The sequence below is a fragment of the Camelina sativa genome, chromosome 11 (assembly GCF_000633955.1).
Source record: "Camelina sativa cultivar DH55 chromosome 11, Cs, whole genome shotgun sequence".
Classification (NCBI taxonomy): Eukaryota; Viridiplantae; Streptophyta; class Magnoliopsida; order Brassicales; family Brassicaceae; genus Camelina; species Camelina sativa.
The window spans coordinates 10,689,630-10,705,622 of record NC_025695.1 but is presented as its reverse complement, the minus strand read 5'-3'; the positions used below and the strand labels follow the sequence as shown (position 1 = coordinate 10,705,622).

Below are 15,993 nucleotides of genomic sequence, written 5' to 3'. Positions count from 1 at the left end.
CTCAACCAAACACACTCACGACTGGCTTCATGCATGGCTAAAATCTCTACATGATTAGATGAAGTGGCCGCAATGGTCTGCTTCATAGAATGATTAGATGAAGTGTCCATGCCAATTTTAGTAAATAATTTCTTATCTATTAATACATAATTATTATATGCATGAAACAATCCTAGAAAAAAATATAATCTAGTATGAACAAGGAAATATGCAAATAAATTCAGAGTTTTAGAATTTCCTCTTTTAAGTTTTTCTTTTCTCTAAATAAGATTATTTCCTTTTTTAAGTTTTCCTTTTTTCTAGATAAGATTATTTCTTTTTTTAAGTTTTCCTTTTTAGTTTAGTAAATTTTTCTATTCTGAATAGAATTAGGACAAGAGGTTTTAGGAAAAAAAATTCTCTTGGGTTTCGATTTTAAGTTCTTAGTTTTAGGGTTTCATGCAAGACATAGAACAATTCCGATTTTAAGTTTTCAATTTATGCAAGACATATCACAATCAATCAATAACAAACAATCAAGCCTAAGCAATTCTAAACCTCATGCAATCGGATTTTAATGTTTTAGGGTTTAGGGTTTTAAGCTTTAGGGTTTTCTAGAATTTAGAACTTTAGGGTTTTGATTTGTTGATTGTGTAATTGTAGATTTTAGGGTTCTAATATATTTAAGATCAGGTTCGATATATGTGTCCGATGAATTTGATTTATTTACCTTACACTGTTTGGGGTTGACTAGAATAGATCTGGGAGCTAAAGACCTCGGATATACCTTGAGTTTGATCGCGAACCTCGGACTAGTCACGAACAAAACTTGATCACGAACTTAGAACCGATCGTCGAGCTTGAATAATCACGAACTTGATCCGATTGATAGCTTGGACGAACAAAGGATGTTGTGCGGCTGCTTTAGGGTTTTAGAGATTTTTCTCAGTTGGAGTTTAGGACAAACTCGTGCTGATAACGTGTTGTGAAAGTAGAGATACTCGAAGGATGTATTCTCTTTTCTTGTTATCATTAATCAATCGAATAATACATATACATATAGGAATAGATAAACCCTTAGTACAAAACTGATTAGGACTAAGAGAAAATAGTCGATGGGCCTTAGGACTTAGACAATATATGAGCCGGTTATGGAGATACATCCTAAGTGAATTACAACATATTTCATTTAATGAAACAAATCAATTTTACTCAGTAAAAATTGTTACTACTTGTTAATATTATTTGACCAAAAAACAATAAATTATGTGATTAATCTTACCTTAAACTTTATTTAAGAATATATATATTTCAAACTAGAATAGGAATTTGTAAAAGTACCTAAATGATAAGAAAAAAATGTCACGAATTTAAATGACTCTAAAAGCTTTTGTTACATAATAATAATATGTCGAAAGTGATCCATACTTACATTACATACTTGCATATGTTTTGATACTAAAGAGTAAAAGAGACACAGCTCGAAGAAAAGAAAAAGATAACTGGAATAGGCCCAAATAGGTAAATGGGTTCTTTATTGGAATCATGGCTTCAGCGTAGTCTTCGGGCTTGGCTTAGGCTTTTTACCAAAAACCTATAGCCACGAATATGTTTTCCTTTCCGATAAAGGCGTCAAGATTCTATCATAAGATTAACAAACATATATAGAGATGATGAACTATTCATTAGAATTGTAAACTTTGTGTAAATCTGTTTTTTTTTTACGTGTACAAGTTGCATGCAAATGTCGTATGCTGTTACTGTAAAGTGTAAATTATTTGCATCCGGATTGAACAAAGCTGATTTGTTCCCGATATAGGAATTTTTCCAACGTATTTTTTTATGCGTTCTGCACATGAATGATCGTAATTCGTATACAAGGAAACACATACCACAAACAAAACAAGACTAGCAAAAATTCAACACTAATCACTACTTATTACAATGATCCAAATAACGATACCATTAATCTCACCTAAACATTTAACTCATTATGTAACAACTAGTGTTATATATATTACTAACCTAAAAAATCTCAATGAGATTATAAATATATCATTGATCTCAACATGAACAATCAAAAAACACATTACAAACAAAAAAAAGAATTTAAGTATAATAATAATAAAACAACAACATTATACAAACCTGTTTAAAGTGTTGTTAGTAGTATAATCAGAACAAAACTCTAGATTTGATCTTGTCCAAAACTCCATCAATGGCAATATCAACAGCATCTTTCTTACTCATCAAACCCATCGAAGCTCCATGTCTTCTATACATAACTCTAGGCATCATCTCTATAACTCTCTCCCTCATCCTCGCTACTTCTTCTTTAGGTATACTCATCAACACGTCTTGTATCCTAACCCCTCTGAACACAACATCCTCCTTCGGAATCGTCACCGAAAACTCCGAGAACTCCGATTCCGGTAAATGCCAACCGTACTGCATTTTCGCGGTCTGGTCTTCGAAAAACACCGGTATGCATCCGGCGATGATCCCGTCGAAGGTAGCTTTCCTTGTAGGTGTATCTCCCGGTGGTTGTAAACAGAACGATGACTGCAACATCGGTCTCATGAACCGGATCGGATCGTGCTCGCAGATTCCGTTTGAACAGTCAACGAAATCGCAGATTTTATTATTGTTATTATCAGATTCGGTTGTTGCGGTGGCGGTTGCGTTCGCGCTCGTGCACTCTAACCTGATGCTACGGCGGATGTTCGGAGAAGTTGAGGTGCCTCCTCCTCCGGCGAACAGCATAAGCGAGGTTCGCCGCGAACGACGGACGCGGCGGATCCAAGATTCCAAAAACGGCAAGCTGTGGGGGTGAAACGACGTCGGGTAAGGTACGGCTTGTTCTTGCCACGGCCAGAAACGAGACTCGAGTGTTAACGCCGTCAGGTTGAAAAACTCGGGGCGTTCTAGAAACGACGTCCCCCAAACCGGGGGATCAACGGTCAACGGCTGAGAGAAATCCCAAGCGGGTCGAGCCATGACGAGGAAGTGGTCGTGACCCGAGCGGCGAGACCAGATCTCGGGTTGATCACGGGTCAAAAACTCGAGAAGATCAGAGCCGTGATCGGCGCTGGAGTTTAAATCGGGTCCGTAGAGGTAACGGAGAGAATCGATGCCGGCGTAGTAAGGGAGGTAGACGGCGGTGGCGAGATCCGGGTCGGGCGTGAGACATGGGTATTCGAGGATCCGACGGTGGAAAATGAGTTCGAGAAGTAACGGGTCGGTTCGATACCAGCTTCGGGTACGGGTATGGGTTGTTGGGCCGAGTCCGTGATTGGCTAAGTAAGGGCAGAGATCGTCGGTGATTGGGTAACGATTACAAGTTGAGAGGAGATCGAGATTGAATCGTGATGGGAGTGTACGGATATGGATCCAACGGCCGTTGCATCCTGAATCGACGGTTGAGATTTGTTGTGATTGAACAACCTTAGGTTCGATGGAGATGAAGATGAAGAAGAAGAAGAAGATGGTTAGTGTTGTGACGGTGGATTTGGAAGCCATTGTTATGGAATGTAGTCGGAGTTGAGAGTGGTAGTTTCTTTCTCTTTGTTAATGGTAAGGAAAGTTTTTGGTAATTGCAAAAGAAGTCGTGTACTTTATAAACGTTCCTTAATTTGATCCGTGAGTAATTTTAAATAGGAAAATCGACCCCCGTGAGAGACTATATACGAGGCAATAATTGAATATTGGAAATCTTTTTGGTTAAAAACATAAAAGTAAATTATGATATCTAGAGAGGAGAATCTAACGGTGCTTGTGCAATTCTGAACACGATAAAGTCGGTTTTCGTGTGAGTGTGTGTTTGTATCGGGGGAAAATGGGTAATTTTGTGTGTTCAATAACTGATTTTCAATTTCTAAATTAAGAAAAAAACATTTGGGTTTAAATTGGTATTGCTCTTTTATTTAACTGAACCGAATTGATTTCTAGATTCGGTTTTGGTTTTAACTAAACCGATTTCGTTGTATGCCGATCTTCCTTCCAAAAGTCAACCTCCATAAAGGCCACGTATTATTAAGTCGTATTTTATAATTAGTTTTTTCTCTTATTTTTCAATTATTTTCTCACTTAATCTTTAAGATTTATTCCCTTATCCCCTTAATATTGATACTATTTTCAAATTTTATATAGTTCTTATTTTATGTTTGACAATTTTTTTTGTAAAATTTCCCTTTAAATTATTATTATTATATTAATAAAAATAACCCATATTTATATTTTTTGTTTATTGGTTTCTTAAAAATTATTAAAATGACCACATTCTAAATTTAACTTAATGGAAGATGGTATCTTTCAACGATAATATTTTTTCCAAATCAATATAGTACTCTCCCAAAAATATGTTATTTTCGCTGAATCAATTATGACAACCAAACTAGAGGAAAGTGTAATTTGATTGACAAATACGCTAAACTGGTCAAATTTCAATTGAGCATTAAAAAAAAGGCATCATTCCAAAAAAATGATTGGATTACATAATTTGTTGGCGATTTTACTGAGGTTGTGACTACTTAAATGCTATTTTTGATTATGGGTGCAATTGTTTTAACTCATAAAGTCAACTTATATAATAAATATTAAATAATATGGTTTTAAGTGAGAATATTTTAGATAAGGAGGAAATTGATGGTGGTACTTGTTAAAATAGGCTTATAATTAAGAATTACTTCAACAAAACATTCAATCATTTTTCTTTCTTACATACCCAAGAAGCCCAAACATTTGTTAACTAATAATGTTAAAACTCCCGTTTTATATTCATTTACAGAAATATTATTTAATTAATAAATTAATAACTTGGATGATCTATTTTTGAAAATTTAAAATTCTACATTACGATGAAAATCACGAAAGACACCAATATAGTAATTTTTGGTACTATCAATCTTGCAATCTCGATTTAGACAAATAATATTCAAGAAAATGACATTAACAAATTTAACTCGATTGTACATAATTTGTTGTGGTGATGCAATGTGATTTATATGAGTTCAGTTGTGAAAAATATATTGATAATATTATCATGTAGACAAATCAAGAATATCCATAATACTAATGATAATATTGTCAATATATTTTTAACTATATGTAATTATATTAATCTAAGTAATGATTATTGATTTTAATCATTGTAAGCATGAATATAAATAGTAACTTTTATTATCCAAGTGAAAATAATACATGTTAGAGATTTAAAAAATATAGTTGTTATCTATATTGGTAGATTATGAATGTAAAAGACAATAGTGCATTACATATGGAATTCACAACATTTATAAAAATTCTATATCAATTTTTTAAAACAGTTTGAAAACATAACGTGTAATAGAAATGAAAAGACAAACAAACAATATAAATAACAACCATATGATTATTATATATATATTATCATTAATATTCTGTTAATATATTGTAGATTTGTAGCTATAATTTTATTTTACAAGTTTAAGTTTATTTTTAGAAACGAATTTTCAATTAATTGGATTGTTTAACCAAGTTCCAAGTAAAGCCACAAGAAAGGATGATACAACAGATTCATCCGAAGATTTCAAGAATTTAGAATTCATCTCATGTAGTACCATTTTAATACAAATCAGGATAATTCCCTCGAGATAATTGTGAAATGAATTACGAAAAGAGTTGTAATTTTAATACATCTTAATTAATGGATAATATGGCAAAATGATAAATTAAGATATTAAAAAGTAGAATGTGAAGAAGGAAAAAAGAAATCTAAAAGGGGTAAAGAAAATTAGAAAAAAGAAATAATAAAAGTAGTGTAGAATGAAGCTTCTGATTCTCCTACACAATCATCAAAAACTTGATGTAGAGTTTTCCATCTTGCCCCATTTCACCAAAGTCTTAAGAAACTTCTTAACCTGCAACACCATTTTACCAACCAAACTCTCACATTACTAATTTACATAATGTAACATATATGCATCATTTAGACTATGTCTTAAATATATTGTGTACCTCGGAAGGGTCTCTAAGAGAGTAGAATGCATTGCTTTCTTTTGGTACGGACGATACCAATATTCCAAATCCTTTGTTCCCTTCTCTTAGTACCTTAAATGCATCTTCATCAGTCCTATCATCTCCGATAAAGATCGGAAGAAACTCGTCGTTGTTGCTTAATCCAAGAGATTCTAACAGAAACTCGACTGCTTTTCCTTTGTTCCACTCGATCACAGGACGAACTTCCAAAACCTGATCAAATCAACAAAACTTTACACGTTAAGGGATTTGGAATCGATGTGAAAGGAGAGTGATGATGTTTGTTTCTCAAGTAAAGTACCTTTCTGCCGTGAGTTAGACGCAGGCGAGGGTACTTTTTCAGGTGGTCATGAACACGTTGTGCAACGAGTGGCCAGTCCTTCTTGTCAACATTACGGTAATGTACTGAGGCGCAAAACTTGTGGTTCTCTACTTTTGCACCTTTGATACATTTAGTTATCTCAACGAGGCTATTGTAAACCTCTTCGATGATGGGTATGAACTCTTTAGCAGGCTGAAAGAGGTTTACCTCCTCACCCTATTCATCACAAAGAGAAGATTAGAAATTTTTACAAGAGTTGATTCATGTAAGTTCAAGGAAAATGAGGTAAGTAAAGATCTTCACCTGTTGGTCAGTGGATTTTATACAGTTGGGGTCTTCAGGTGACCCATTTAGGTTTACAGGAGTCATTATGTCCATCCCATGACTACCCGCGTAATAGAGTTCAGTTAGTCCTACCAATTGGTAGACCTGCATTAACAAACTCAATATGTATTAGTGTTTTTGACTATTGGTTGGATTGTGCTGATACAATGTTATATAGGAATGAATCATGGTTGAGAAGTTTCACCTTGTCACGGCTTCTACCACTAATGATTGCTGTTGGGAAGTACTTGGCGACATCTTTAACAGCAGCACGCATCTAAGAGAGATCAAAGAGAGCAAAACCTTAGCCTTTTGTGTTTCAGACCAGAGAGAAAAATCAATAAAAAGGGGTTTTAAGTTCATACCGCATCAGACATGATGGCACGATCAGGGTCATCGACAATTGGGGAAAGCGTTCCATCATAATCAAGAAACACAGCTATCTTCTTGTTCTTTGCTTGAGCAGCAATATGAGCAAACGAGCTAATCGCTGAAGGATACTTGAGCTGTCAAGATCAAATAATGAAAAATGGTGAGAACTAAGAGATCAAAAACATTTTTGTGAACCAAAACCATGAGATTATTATTACTATATATTACCATCCAGGCCCGTAGAGCAAAATCATCTTCAGGAGCAATCTCAATGTTGAAATCCTTGACAAGCCTCTTACGAGGTGGGGAAGAGGATATCATAGCGTCCAACCAACCGTTGGATCTAACATCATCGAGTTTAGGAATCTTCTTCCTAGAATTCATCATGAATCTTCCTGAAGGGAATGATGATCCGAGTCTTGATTTACTGACTGGTGTAGTAGGGTCACTAAGAACAGGACTCGTCTTGTTTATATTCAAATCCATCGAAACTCCCAAACCAAAAAAAGATGCTTCAAAATGAGAAAGTATCTCGATGGCTTTCTTCTAAAACACACACTTCCGTAACTATCCAACTCTTTTGTCAATGAAAAACCACCTCTTTAGTGTTTTCTTATCACTGCTTGTTTGTAAACCGTCCATTAAAAGAAACTGAAAGGTGACCACAAAACAGAACACTCAGCAAAGTTGATTAAAGTAACCGTAAGAATATAGTAAAAAGTAGGTTCTTCGAAAACAGAATGTGACGCACTAAACCGAATACAAATGTTGTTCTCTAAACATTACCTTATCATCTCTAGATCTTCAAATGTTACACAGCTTTTACCACAGAAAAAAAGGGCTCTCAGACAGACCTTGAACTTCAACTACAAACCTGTATAAGAGTCCACCAAAAAGATAAAAGCAAAATCCAAGATTAAGTACTTTGTTCGGGTTCCATCACAAAGGATCTCTAAATAAAATAAAATAAATAAAGAACTTTTCATGTTCTCATTTAAGACAGAACAAGAAGATTAGAGAAAAGTAAAAAAAAGAGAGTCATGGGTTAACCCATACTGTTGTTTAATGATAAAGAGGAAAAAGTACGCCACTGATTTTGACAAGTACCGAAATTTCAAACTGCCTTCTTCTTTAGGACACAGCTAAGTCTATTGAATGTATTTAAAAGACTCTACCGACAAACAAAAACCTTTGTATAGGGCCTAATCACTCAAAACTTGACCAAATCACGCGTATACATACAAATGAACCATTGTACGAATTAGTATTTTCACTTTTTTAACTTTTGGTTTATCATAACCAATGCTGTTGTATGGTACCAAAAAAAAAACAGAGTCGAATTCAAAACAGAGAGGAAGCAAAAGAACCAAACACAAAAAGGGGAGACTTTTTTTTTTTGTTAAAACGGATCTTGAATCAACAAAGGAGATCCACAATAAACCTAGAACGGTTCCAGAATCTTAAAACGTAACGATATGATGATAATCGAGAGTAAAAACGTTACCTGATTCAAAAAGGGAGCAGTGTGTAAATAAAACACACAAAAACAGAGCTTAGGGAATCTCGAAGAAAATGCAGATTTTTTCTCCTTCGCGGAAACAAAATCCCAGGGATTGCGAAAGGAGAAGATATCAGTCAGGAAGAGGAAGATTAGGGATTTTTTTTTTCTTTTACGAAAAAAAAAAAAAAAAAAAGAAACCCTAAAAATTTGCGCAGAAAAATAAGGGAACTTTAGGAAGAGGAGGCCGAAGGAAGGAAGAAGGGAGAGAAATTGAAGGAGATGAGCTTTCGTATTTATAGACTTCTGATTCTCTCATAAAATTAAATTAAAATTATAACTAAAAAATTAAAAAAAAGTCAGTTTTCTCAGAGAGACAGAGAGAGAGAGAGAGATACGTGGTTAACAAGGTTATTTAGGGAGGGCTCTTTTTGTTGTTTAATCTCGAAAACACCGCTCATGTTTGACTTATTTACCAATTTTGCCATCCTGACGACCAAGACCACGTTACAAGTTTCTCTCATTAGCTTTCTTAGTTAATTACTATGATCAGCGAGTTCGTCATCATCATTAGTCATATTCATTTTGTTTCTTAAAAAAATTACTAATTATTAGTATTTTCTTTTGGGGTGGAATCTTTGAACGAGTACTATACTAGACTACATTGCAATTCATTTACGTTTCAACTCTTTTGGTGGTATACCAAATTTGTAGAAAATTATTATAAATCTTTTTTACTTGACCAAAACGTATGATTATAAAAAAAAAACTAATTAATTAAGTCGTGTGTTTTAAACAGCGTGAAACAGCCGTCATAACGGCAGTAGATTATATTCCAAAAAAAAAAAAAACAAGTGAACTAGAAACTACTAACAAATTAGAAAAAAAAAAAAATAACCGTGAGGCGAACGTTTTGTTGTATAGCTGGTTCGTTGACGGACACGTGGATACGAGTCAAGAAAAGTTAAAAAACCGTAGGCGGCACGTGTTAAAATAGTAATGGGTAAATTAACCACGTGTTAGTTGGGCTAATAAAGGGCCCATAAACCTCGAGATGAAAGGAAACTTGATCCTTCTTCTAGAGTTCCGGTGTCACCCTTTTATTTGATTAGTATCATTACCTAAAGCTTTACCCCCCCTGTTTCTAAATTATATTGACGTTTCAACCAAATTATAGATTGATACACACGAGTTACACACATTTATTTACTCTATTGAAATGTTTACCATGTAATATATTCGTGATGAACATGACATAAATCATAAATGACATGGGTTCTAAAGTCCTAACTTTAATTTGGGTTTAAAAGTGGTTTTAAATTAAAATGATGAAGAGTTATACATCACGGGACCTACAATAATTATTGTTAATTCGAAATTTAAGGTGTAAGTGGGGTAATGAAATGTATGATACTGAATAAACGGCCGTGATTTTGTGCTCTTTGATCACTTTTGTTTAACATTGCATGCTTGCTTGCTTGTTGTTTCTTTTGGTGGTGGTGGATTAACAAAAAAGCATATTGTAATCGACTTTTAATCATATTTTTCATGGTAGCTATATCTAATTATTTTCCACCAAAAATGGAAATTTCTCGTAAATTAATACTAGTATATAATAGGTTTGAGTGAAGAAGTAATGGTCAGTGTAATTTTAAGTTCAAAAATAAAATAAAATAAAAAAGAGCTAGATTTGGTTTTGTCTTTGCACCGGCTTTGGAAGGTTCACCACGTGTATCCCACGCTGCATCATATGACGATTGACGAGTCACACAACCTTAGGCTGACGCCATGATGACACAACTTTATACTTTACGAGGACAAAGGACAAATTCAGATTTGACAAAGTTCCAAGGAAGAAGAACATTTGAAAGTGAGTACAGATTGCTGAGTCTCATACCTTCTCGGACTTTCCCATTTTATTTAAGGTTAGTTTATGTATTAAACAATTTCTGATTACTGTTTCAAGATTATTATGTAAATCTTAGGTTAAAAATAAAGACCACACATTAAATTTTAATTTTCCTCTATCTTTATAGATTTTGCAATAATATTGTAAGGCAGAGAAATACAGCCTGTACTAGTTTACCATATATTTCTACTTACTAAAACCCTTTTTTTTGGGTTATGAAGACAGCTTGGTGTGAAGTAAATGTTTGATTCAATAATGAAAAAAATCATGTGTGCATGCCGACCACTAACTTTAAGCTCATTTTGTCAAAAGTTCACATGTGTTATCAGAGTGATAATGATAAGGCAACATTATATGATGACATATAATGTTATAAGTCATCTGCATATGTGTCTCCACGTATCTTTACGCGTACATATACAGTCAAGCATTCATCGTATATGTCCCAAATTATTACACGATCTGGCTACTCAAATAAGCGACAGATTTTCTAAAATATAATCTAAATTATTTTAGTCCTTTGTGAACCATCATAGATCATGCATGGGACAAATTTGTTAGTGAAAAAATGATTCTTGCTAATGTAATATATGCAAAATGACTAATCGACAATATCATCGTAATTTTGTGACAAATACGCATAAATCTACCATAAAGTATATGTATGTACTATGTTTACAGCATATAAATACATGTTTGGTTTAACGAAACTGAAGTTTGTAACCACCATATATTCAAGTATCTACCAAATAGAAATCATGCATGCAACAATATGATGAAAACATATAGCACAAAAACTACAATATAATAACAAAGCAATTTAATTGTATGACCATGGACTTTACTTACAAGATCCTACATTAAGGATCCAATAGATAAAATAACATATATATAATTATGTATACCACATGTTACGTGACTATTATTGAGTTTAATTTTTCTTATTTTGCAAATGGTTAATATAGAATCCCATAAAAAAAAAATTAGTTACTAACCTAAACGATTAAAAAATATTATATCATTTCTAATATCATACTGAGAGTAACGATAAATTATGAAAATGATCATTTATATACACATGTAGAACATGTCAGCTAACATTAGAGCCTAGAGGACGCATATATTGCTCGTTAAAGAAATGGGAAGAAGTGATAAGCACTAATAGATTCAACTAACCCTCGAGAATAAGTCGTGTATCTTATATTAATATATATGACCAGTTGGCCAGACCATGTTTAATATTATAATTTGCATGAGTTATATTTGATCATTTCAAAACGGTTGGTATGTCTCTGTCAATCTACACATAACACCCAATTAATTTACTTCCTCGTTTTATTTATAGTGGGTTAACATACTTAATTAGTTGGTCGACGCCGACGCTATGGTCAAGTCTTTAATTATTTTCTAGAATAGTTGTTGAAGATTTTGATTTGCCCGTATGATGATAAACCGAAGCCATTCAAATCGTTTCAAAACAATGAAACTGTTTCAATGAGTTTCTAGTATTGTACTACACGTTTATTGAAGATGACTATCAAACTATGATTACCTTCTTCTTTTTTTGACTCTTGATCGTCTTTTGTCCTTGACCAAAAACATAGAAAAAACAAAAGAGAGAGTGTGTTTACAAGCCTATTGGGATTCTTATTGGGCCGCATAACGCTTGTCTGCTGCTACGCCAATTTTGAGCATACTTATGGGTTTAACATATTCATTTCACAAGAATGCAAGATTCACAACCAATGAAAAACTTCAATTTATTTGAAACTCTAAGTAGAGAGATTACCTTTTCCCAAAAAGCACTAATTCGAATTCAAATGGTAGTTACTTGGTTTAGAACATTAGAATTTGTTTACTCTCTCCCTCAAAAGCAATAATAAGAAAACAGAACCATCGCCAAAAACATTATCAAAGATCTTCTTAACAACACTTTTATTAGCAACAAACCAAAGAAAATAAGAAAAAAAACTGATCTAAAGAAGCTTAAACCGTAGCACATAACCAGGCAAATCCACACAAAATTTACATTTTGTAATCCCGCCAAAAACCCCTATTCGATCAAATCTGATTCATCGATCAACCATCTTAATTGGGCAATGCAAGAATCTCAAAATCTTGAAGAAGGACCTGATCTTTGAAGCCAGCAAGAAACTGACACAAACCTTCAAGAAACAGAGCCGCTTGATGCTCACTCGTAGCTCCAACAATGTCCATTATCACACTCTTCCTCAAACGATTCGCATCAACAAAAATACTCACGAGCTCTTCCATCTCCCCCTTCGCCGCATCATCCACGGCCACTGAAGCTGTCGCAACCGTCGCAGCAAGCTTCTTCTTCTTCCCAACTTGATAAGACAAGACCCAGTTCTCAGAAACTCGAGCCACGAAACCTCTCTGTGCTTTCCTCATACGATCCATCAAACCAGGAACCATAAGCCTCATCGTACACTCAATCTGATCGATTCTTTTCACCAGCTCATCGGACGGGTCTTTCCACGCAGTCGAAATCTTCAACGGTTGGTTCACGAGATCAAGAGAGGTGTCTCCGTCGTCATCAGAATCTTGATTCTCACGGTCGATGAAAGAACGGAGGAGATTGGTGGCGAGGTCTAGGGTTTCGTAGTATAAGACTAGGTGACGGAGGACGAGATCGACGTTGGAGGAGAACACGGAAGCTGAAGCGGCGGAAGAAAGTGATTGACGGAGGAGAGGGAGACAGTTTTCGGTTAGGGTTTTGAACCAGTCGTCGTAGAAGTCGTTGAATCGACGAGAGGGTTTCTTGCGGAAGAAGAAAGAGAAAGGCATTTTCTTGGTGGGGAATGGAGGATTTTTGAAAGATATCTTGAGGGAAGCCAATATCGCTTACTTACGGCTTACCAATTTGCTTTTAATCGTGAGATATTCAAATTCCATGTAAACAGTAAATTTGCTTTTCATTAACCATTAGTGGTGGTTATTTTTTAAGGCTCAATTAAGCCACTTACTGTGTGTTCTCCGAATTAGGTAAGAGTTATCATGGTTAAGAATTTCACATCCAAATAATGAAATTATGACCAAAGATATAAAGGTTAACTTCATCTTAAGATCGGGATATCCATCTTTTTACAAAATAGTAAAATCGTTATAACAACTCTGTCTCTGATTCCTTTTTGTCCGCTTGAGTAATTGTTTTATGCGGTTAAAATTAAATATTTCGGTTTATGTGATTTCCCTGGGTCAACCCTTTTCTAATTCATAATATTGCATAAATCTTCCTTTTTGTTAAGAATGTAATTTTGGCCGGATTTGGTGTATACTGTATACGTATAGACATACCGTATTTTATGTTTGTATTTGGTCATACTCAAAAACGTTTCAAACCAAGTAATTCTGATCAATCCTAAACCACTTCAAACCAAACTCAGACAACCGAAGACTGAAATATAGTCGCTCCATTCGGTTTCAAGCTGACCTAGCTAGTTGATACTAGATATCATCTAATGAAATAACAAAAATAGAACAAACATAAAATATACAATATAGGTAATTAAAGAGTTTTTATTTATTTTTAATTAGATGAACAAGAGATACAACATATATGGAAATTAAACTTAACGAAGTAGTAATGTTTTCACTTTATTTCAACAACAACATAGATGATGCTAAACACGCGTATACTTATCAGAGAAACAACGGAACTGGTCTACTAATTTCGTCATAAAGAGAATGGATCGCATCTGAAACCACGTGGTGGATAGTCGGCCTGGCAAAGGGAAAGAACTTTAGCTAGTCCCACAGTAAACGAATAACTGAGGCCTACGAGTTTAATGGCATCGCAGATGCATACAGATGCCACAGTGGCGTCAAGCCCAGTCACGAGATCGCAGCATGGCCTCACTGTTTGAGAGTTGATAATTGAGCCGATGCCAAATATGTCGCTACAAGCTTCGATGTCCCTGGGACACGTCGGAGTTTGGGCCACGGTGAAGCCAAATAAGACGAGGTTGATGGTGAGGAAAAGAGCTATAGCGTTCTTTGAAGCCATGTTATTGACGTCTCTTTCTTGTTTTTAACTTCTTCTTTATGTGTGTTTAGAGAGGAATGTTGAGTATTGAGTTTTGGAGGTGAGGCCTTGAATTTATAGTCTTTTAGAAAGTTTAGTTGCTTACTATAAGATATATATATATATATATATATATATGTGATTAACAATTATCTAACGTCTAAAAGTCAACTGAATAATTTCTATATGTAGTTAATGAATAAAAGTAAGTTTTGGTCCTACATGTAGCTTGCACGAGTTGCATCTCCCAAATATACGTAAGTAATTTTTACGGAGCACATAAAATAAGTTTGGCAAGGTGAAAAACATTTGTTCATAGAATAGAGAATACTAGTATCATGACGTTTTCGGACCTTGGTTCTTGTAATAACACTGTGCTCCTTCGGTTTCCTCTCCAACAAAGCGGTTTTCACAAAATGTGCTTCTTTTTCTTTCTATTACTTCAATGGGCATGTATATAAACAATAAACAAATTAGAAAATCAGATTTTGGGAGAAAATAAACGCGAGAAGGAGGGGACTTGTTCTTCATCTATTTAATAGAAAGAAATTTTGATTTAAATAGGAAATTAATCAACCTGTTTTAGTGACGACAGCTTGGTGTGAAGAAAATTATCGATATTCAATAATGAAAAAAATCATGTGTGCATGCCGACCACTAACTTTAAGCTCATTTTGATAATATCTGTAATAAAGGAAGCATATTGCTCGTTAAAGAAATGGGAAGACGTGATAAACATAAATTCACTAATAGATTCAACTAATCCTCGAGAATAAGTCGTGTAATATACGTGACCAGTTAACATATTAATATTATAAATTGCATGAGTATCACTCAACACATTTTACACCCAATTAATTAACTCCCTCGTTTATTTGTAGGGGTCACAATAATATTTAATTAGTTGGTCGAAGCCTACGTTATTGTCAAGTTTTAAATTATTTCTAAAATAATTGTTGAAGACTTTGAGTTGCCGGTATGATATAACACGAAGCTATTCAAAACGTTTCAAACAATCAAACTGCTTCAATGAGTTTCTAATAAGTTTTATTGCACTACACGTTTAAGATGACTTCAAACTATGGTTTACCCTTCCCTTTTTTATTATTTGACTCTTGATCCTCTTGGGATTCTTCTTGGATAACATAATGCTTCATAGGTTTGCCATGGGCCTATACTTATGGCTGAAACTGTGATTGAATACCCCATTCGAGTTTAACATATTCAGTCAGAAGATCGAATATATTAGTGATCGGGTTTAACATATTCAATCACAAAATATTCACAACCAATTAAAAACTTATTTGAAAATCTTTTAAGTAGAAAGATACATTTTCCCAAAAACACTAATTCGAAAAGGAATCAAATGGTACTTGAATCTTATTCGGTTTTGAAGTAGAGAGATACATCGTTCAAGGAATCAAGTACAAAGATAAATCTGAGAGATACATCTTCCAGTTATTTTTATCCGAAATAGAATCAAATGGTACATATACATTCACAAAAAAAAAAAAAAAAAAAAAAAAAAG

The 15,993-nt window shown here is 34.2% G+C and overlaps 4 protein-coding genes across 4 annotated transcripts; all 4 read right to left on the bottom strand.

The window, feature by feature from the left end:
- LOC104722785 (probable xyloglucan galactosyltransferase GT19) lies at positions 1,342-3,552 on the bottom strand. Its single transcript, XM_010441010.2, has 2 exons — positions 2,128-3,552; positions 1,342-1,619 (listed from the first exon to the last, which is right to left on the bottom strand). The coding sequence occupies exon 1, from the start codon at positions 3,496-3,498 to the stop codon at positions 2,155-2,157; it is 1,344 nt and encodes a 447-aa protein (XP_010439312.1). The 5' UTR covers positions 3,499-3,552; the 3' UTR covers positions 1,342-1,619; positions 2,128-2,154.
- LOC104722784 (probable trehalose-phosphate phosphatase G) lies at positions 5,571-8,826 on the bottom strand. Its single transcript, XM_010441009.2, has 9 exons — positions 8,517-8,826; positions 7,799-7,886; positions 7,241-7,663; positions 7,006-7,146; positions 6,846-6,917; positions 6,620-6,745; positions 6,296-6,532; positions 5,974-6,207; positions 5,571-5,876 (listed from the first exon to the last, which is right to left on the bottom strand). The coding sequence occupies exons 3-9, from the start codon at positions 7,496-7,498 to the stop codon at positions 5,811-5,813; spliced, it is 1,134 nt and encodes a 377-aa protein (XP_010439311.1). The 5' UTR covers positions 7,499-7,663; positions 7,799-7,886; positions 8,517-8,826; the 3' UTR covers positions 5,571-5,810.
- On the bottom strand, positions 12,476-13,227 carry LOC104727834 (protein INAPERTURATE POLLEN1). Its single transcript, XM_010446904.1, has one exon. The coding sequence runs from the start codon at positions 13,225-13,227 to the stop codon at positions 12,508-12,510; it is 720 nt and encodes a 239-aa protein (XP_010445206.1). The 3' UTR covers positions 12,476-12,507.
- On the bottom strand, positions 13,942-14,563 carry LOC104727833 (putative lipid-binding protein AIR1B). Its single transcript, XM_010446903.2, has one exon. The coding sequence runs from the start codon at positions 14,444-14,446 to the stop codon at positions 14,117-14,119; it is 330 nt and encodes a 109-aa protein (XP_010445205.1). The 5' UTR covers positions 14,447-14,563; the 3' UTR covers positions 13,942-14,116.